This window comes from Pteropus vampyrus, unplaced genomic scaffold (assembly GCF_000151845.1).
Source record: "Pteropus vampyrus isolate Shadow unplaced genomic scaffold, Pvam_2.0 Scaffold334, whole genome shotgun sequence".
Taxonomy (NCBI): Eukaryota; Metazoa; Chordata; class Mammalia; order Chiroptera; family Pteropodidae; genus Pteropus; species Pteropus vampyrus.
This window is the reverse complement of record NW_011889115.1, coordinates 429,231-434,121: the sequence shown is the minus strand read 5'-3', so window position 1 is coordinate 434,121 and position 4,891 is coordinate 429,231. Positions and strand designations below refer to the sequence as shown.

The following is a 4,891-nucleotide window of genomic DNA, read 5'->3' as shown; positions in this document are numbered from 1 at the left end:
ACAGCCAGATTCAATAGGTAGATGAATGGACATGTCTATGTTTCAATAAAATGTTATTTGCTGACTCTTAATCTAGAGGAAAGAGGCAATGATACTGAACCCCTTTGCACTGTCTGCTGAGGTGATGCTCTGAGCCTCCCCACCCCCTTACCCGGCCTGGGGTCTGAGCTGGGCCTGGTGTGCACTGTGCCCCTGCAGCCTTCCTGTGCTCCAGCGACTCTATATACCAAGCCTGTGTGGCGGCCTGTGAGCCCCCTGAGACGTGTCAGGATGGGATGCTGGGCCCGCTGGACCCAGAGCAGTGCCAGGTGCTGGGCGAAGGCTGCGTCTGCTCTGAGGGCACCATCCTGCACCGGCGCCACTCGGCACTCTGCATCCCTGAGGAGAAGTGCGGTAGGTTCCTCTCCCCCTGTGGTGGGGCCCTCCAAAACCGATCTCACCCAAGGGTCTCCTTCACTCTCCTGCTGCCCAATGGCTGAGGCCCATTTGCATCCCTTTGAGTCTGCTTTGGGGTGGTCAGTGTCCCAAGGGAGGCCTAGCCTAAGATGGTCTGGGCCTTCCCACCCTCCTCAGTCCCCTGTGCCCCTCTTTGGCCCCCACTGCAGCTTGCACTGACAGCACTGGAGTGCCACGGGCTCTGGGAGAGATCTGGAACAGCTCCCTGAGTGGATGCTGCCAGCACCAGTGCCAAGCTCAGGACATCATCATCCCAGTGGACCTGGACTGCCCGGGCCCTCGCCCTGAGAGCTGCCCACGCTTTGGGGAGGTGGCCCTGCTCATGTCCACTGAGGATCCCTGCTGCCTGGGGGCTGTGTGCGGTGAGTCCCACCATTCACTGGCCTGAACCTCAATCGTAAGATGGTTAAAAGGCTCCAGCTCTGACCTTGATGGGTAGGACAAGGCCTGGGACAATGAAAATGTCTTGTGGGGAGTATGTTGAGGGGAGTGGAGAAGCCTGCGGCGGGGCGGGGGCGCGCAGGAGCCATGCCTTAGGAGTCAGTGTGGGCAGGGGCTTCATGGCACTGGGCTCTGGAGCCAGGCAGGCTGGTGGGCTCTTCCTCTACCACCTTGCAGCCTTGTGACATTGGCAGATCATTTAACATCTTCTGTGCCTTGGTCAATCCTCCTGTACCACGAGGCTGACGATAGTACCCACTTTCTGGGCTGTCGTGAGAATTACAGAATTCATACTGATCTAGACCAGCAGCTGGCACACGGCCCATCACGACAAACGTTAACTCTTATTGCTCTTCTGCCCCAGTCCTGGCCCCTCTGTGACCCTCCGAGGCCCCTTCCAGGAACACGGGCCCTGGCAGCTGGGGGCCATAATGGGGACCAGGCGTCCAGGGGCTGGGCAATGCTGGAGGCTGGGGGTTGTCCTGGCCTCCAGGTGACAGATCTTGTGGCCCCCGGGGCCAGTGTGTAACCAGACTCTGTGCGAGGGCCTCGCCCCAACCTGCCGCCCAGGCCACCGACTCCTCACCCACTTTCAGGAGGACTCCTGCTGCCCTAGCTACAGCTGCGGTGAGAGGTCCTGGGAAGGGAGAGGGGGACACTGACCGCTCGAGGGAGGCGGGAAGCCCTGCACCTGGAGTCGGGGAGCAAGGACAACTCTGGGGACTGGGTTCTGGCTGGAGATGAGAGCAGAGACAGAGCGGGGCCTGGTGTGACCAGGCAGAGTCTGCTCCCAGCACTTTAATCCTGTCTCTTCCCCAGAGTGTGACCCAGATCAGTGTGAGGCAGAGGTGGTCCCCAGCTGCCGCCAGGACCAGATCCTGATCGCCGGCCACCTGGGGGATTCGTGCTGCACCTCCTACTTCTGCGGTGGGTGGACATGCCATCAGATGTCTGCATGCACACCTGGACTGCAGCCGTCCCCTTCCTCATCCCTGCTTTGCTGGGCAGCTGGGAGGAAAGGGTGGGGGTCTTTGGTTGGGGTGGGCACAAGGAGAAGGTGAGATCCCTGTTCAGAAAGAAGTATAGGATGAAGAGGAACCTGATCCCTGCTTTGTCTCGTAAACAACGAAGCATGAGGAAATCGGTTCTTGGTCAGTGTCAGACCAAGGTGGACATGAGAGAGAATGTCCAGATTCTGATTCTAGGACAGATCACACGAGACCATGAAACACCGCTGTTAGTCTAGCTTCTGTTGCAACTGGATTTTTGGGGTGCCCCCACCCAGCAGCCTGTTCTGTAGCAGAACAGTTCCCCATGAGGGGAACTGCCTGTGACAGCTGTGGCCCCTCTCCCTTCTCAGCCTGTGGCGACTGTCCAGATCCAGCTCCTGAGTGTCAGGAAGGGGAGGCGCTCACCGTGGACAGGAACACTACGGAGCTCTGCTGCCCTCTGTACCAGTGCGGTGAGTCCTGGCTGGACGTGGGACCATGGCCGATGGGGCTCCAGGGACATTTGTGTGCTACCAGGCCCCTTCACAAAGTCTTTACCCCGAGACCAGCGATATTATTACCTTGTCCCAGTCTTCATTATACTTTTATTACAAAAGCGCTGGATATGCCTTATAGAAAGTAAAAATCCAAGTAAATATAAGAAAATGAAAATATTATCTTCCTACCTCCGGGATGTTTCACTGTCAACACTTTAGACCATATCTTTCCAGATATTCTCTATGCCTTTATATACGTGCGTTTTACCAAAATGTCATCCCGTACATGTTCTTTTTCAACAAGCTGTGAAGATGCTATCTTTATTTTTCCATGTTAATAAATTTTAAAATTATATCATATCCAGTCCACAATTCTCCAAGCTAGGATCCAATCCAGGACCACACATTAACATTATGTGTCTTGTATGTCTTTTAATCTAACACACATCCCTTTTTCTGTGACACTAAATTACAGAGCCTGGTATATGGTCCTGCAGAAAGTCTCACCTTCTGCATTAATCCAGTTGTTTCCTGTGGAACTGTTTATCTTGTTTTTCTAGCCTCTGTGCTTCCTGCGAACTGGAAGTGAGATCTAAGGCTTGGTGGATTCAATTAAATTTTTTTTTAACTGGACAGTACATGAGCTTCATAGTACGTCACACCAGGAGACAGATACCATGTGACTGAGCCACCATAACCAGTGTTAACATTGATCTTGGATTACGGAAGCGACCGCTGTGTCCCTCCATCTGACATTTGTATTTTTCCTCTTTCAACCAGAAAGTAACCCATTACTTTGACACTGTACAAATGTGTTTCTCCTCCTTCACTTTGTAATTTTTTTGAAACATCAATTGATAATCCTTACCTGTGCCAGTAATGTTTTTAGTAAATCAAATCAGCCTTACAGTCTTTCACCTTAGTGCCGACCGTTGGACCTCTTTTTCCCACCTAAGAGTTGTGCTTTGAGATGCCCGCACTCCCTGCCTTGGTCTCTCAATGCACGAGAACGGCTGAGGAATCAGCTCAGAGGGACCTGCCTGAAGAACAGGACTCCTTCCTATTCTAGTGCGAGCCCTAGAGTGTAGCGGAAGCAGAGCAGGCTCCGGCGGGCTACGAATGGGTGGTTTCCACAGGTGGGAAGAGGCGCGCTGTTTTATAGAGGGAAATGTTCCAGGTCGGTGGAGCTTATCCTGGTCACCGCTTCCCCTCTGTTCACCACTCTCAGGGTAACACAGAATCCAGGGTGGGGGAGCTGTTTAGTGACATCGAGGTTCTGACACTGCCATGTTGCTAATACCTCCTGGAGCAGAACTAGGGCCTCGGGATGTAGTTCTATGGGAAGACTTTGGGAGCCCTCACTTCTCTCCTGGACTACAGTACAGGAGGGTGTCTCTGGACATTGCGATGGGTCGGGGGCGCTGAGGAGGAACCAGAAGTTACGGCCTCCTAAACCAATGTTGCATTTCTGAGGATTCACACCCCAAGTCATCTGTGCCTGATGTGTCCCCTGCCTCCCGTCTCATGCAGTGTGTGAGAGCTTCCGCTGCCCCCAAGTGCAGTGTGGCATGGGCACTGCCCTGGTGGAAGTGTGGAGCCCAGACCGCTGCTGCCCCTACAAGTCCTGTGGTAAGTCCCTGGACAGGGCCCTTGTGAGGAGGGAAGAGCAGGGGAAGAACTGGTCCACCCCTATCAACTTGCTCAGATTCTGTTTCTCCAGAGTCACCAGAAGGAAGCCACCACAATCACCTTCCTCCCCAACTGCATCCACTATCTGAGTGTACAGCGTTCCTACATCTTTTTCTTCCCAGGATAAAAGGAGGAAAAGAGCAAGTTCCCTGTTGCATAAACATTTTCCATCTAAAAAGTCTTTACTGCAACTATTTGATAGTAAACATTATTTTGTTAAGATCTACCTCAAATCCTTTTAGGGAGCAGGTGGGAGTGTCAATAATGAATGCCAGCGAGCTTTATATTAAAATGTTATTTTAAAAAGTGTGAAACTTTAAAAGCTCTCTTGAGAAAGCCTATTTTTGCATCTGCATATTTAGCTTGTCTCTTTCCAGGCCTACATGTACACTTGATGAGGGCAGGGGTTTTGGTCTGTTTTAGTCATTGCTTTGTCTCCAGAGCACAGAGAAAAGCTCGGCATAGAGTAGGTGCTTAAAACTACCTGCTGCATGAGTGAGCAACCCAGAAGAGTGTTTCACAGCCACTCTGCCCTGGGGCTCCTCGCCCCAAAGCTGCCGCTGGTGCATCCCTTAGGTTTGCTAGTGGTGCCTCAGCAGATGGCTCCCTCGCGGCTTAGAACTGGACCTGCTTGTGGGCAAAGGCTTGGAGTAGTGAGGCTGAGCTTGCTGAAACATAGGTTTGGGAAATGCGGATAGATGGTCAGAAGGTACCTCCTTGCCATGTTCATCCCTGAAGAGGCCCCACATTTGCTCTAGAACAGGTTCCGGGGACAGGGAGGGATGAAGCCAAGTAACTAAAGGGCACCTGTGGTTGGTC

The 4,891-nt window shown here is 52.8% G+C and overlaps 1 protein-coding gene across 1 annotated transcript in view; it reads left to right on the top strand.

Moving 5' to 3' along the window:
* OTOG (otogelin) overlaps window positions 1-4,891 on the top strand; it is a 75,810-nt gene that overhangs the window by 62,544 nt on the left and 8,375 nt on the right. Inside the window, exons 44-50 of the mRNA XM_011378213.1 lie at window positions 199-393; window positions 606-818; window positions 1,420-1,524; window positions 1,717-1,824; window positions 2,258-2,359; window positions 3,914-4,035; window positions 4,782-4,796. Coding sequence (XP_011376515.1) covers window positions 199-393; window positions 606-818; window positions 1,420-1,524; window positions 1,717-1,824; window positions 2,258-2,359; window positions 3,914-4,035; window positions 4,782-4,796 — 860 coding nt within the window. The remainder of the gene's footprint in view (window positions 1-198; window positions 394-605; window positions 819-1,419; window positions 1,525-1,716; window positions 1,825-2,257; window positions 2,360-3,913; window positions 4,036-4,781; window positions 4,797-4,891) is intronic.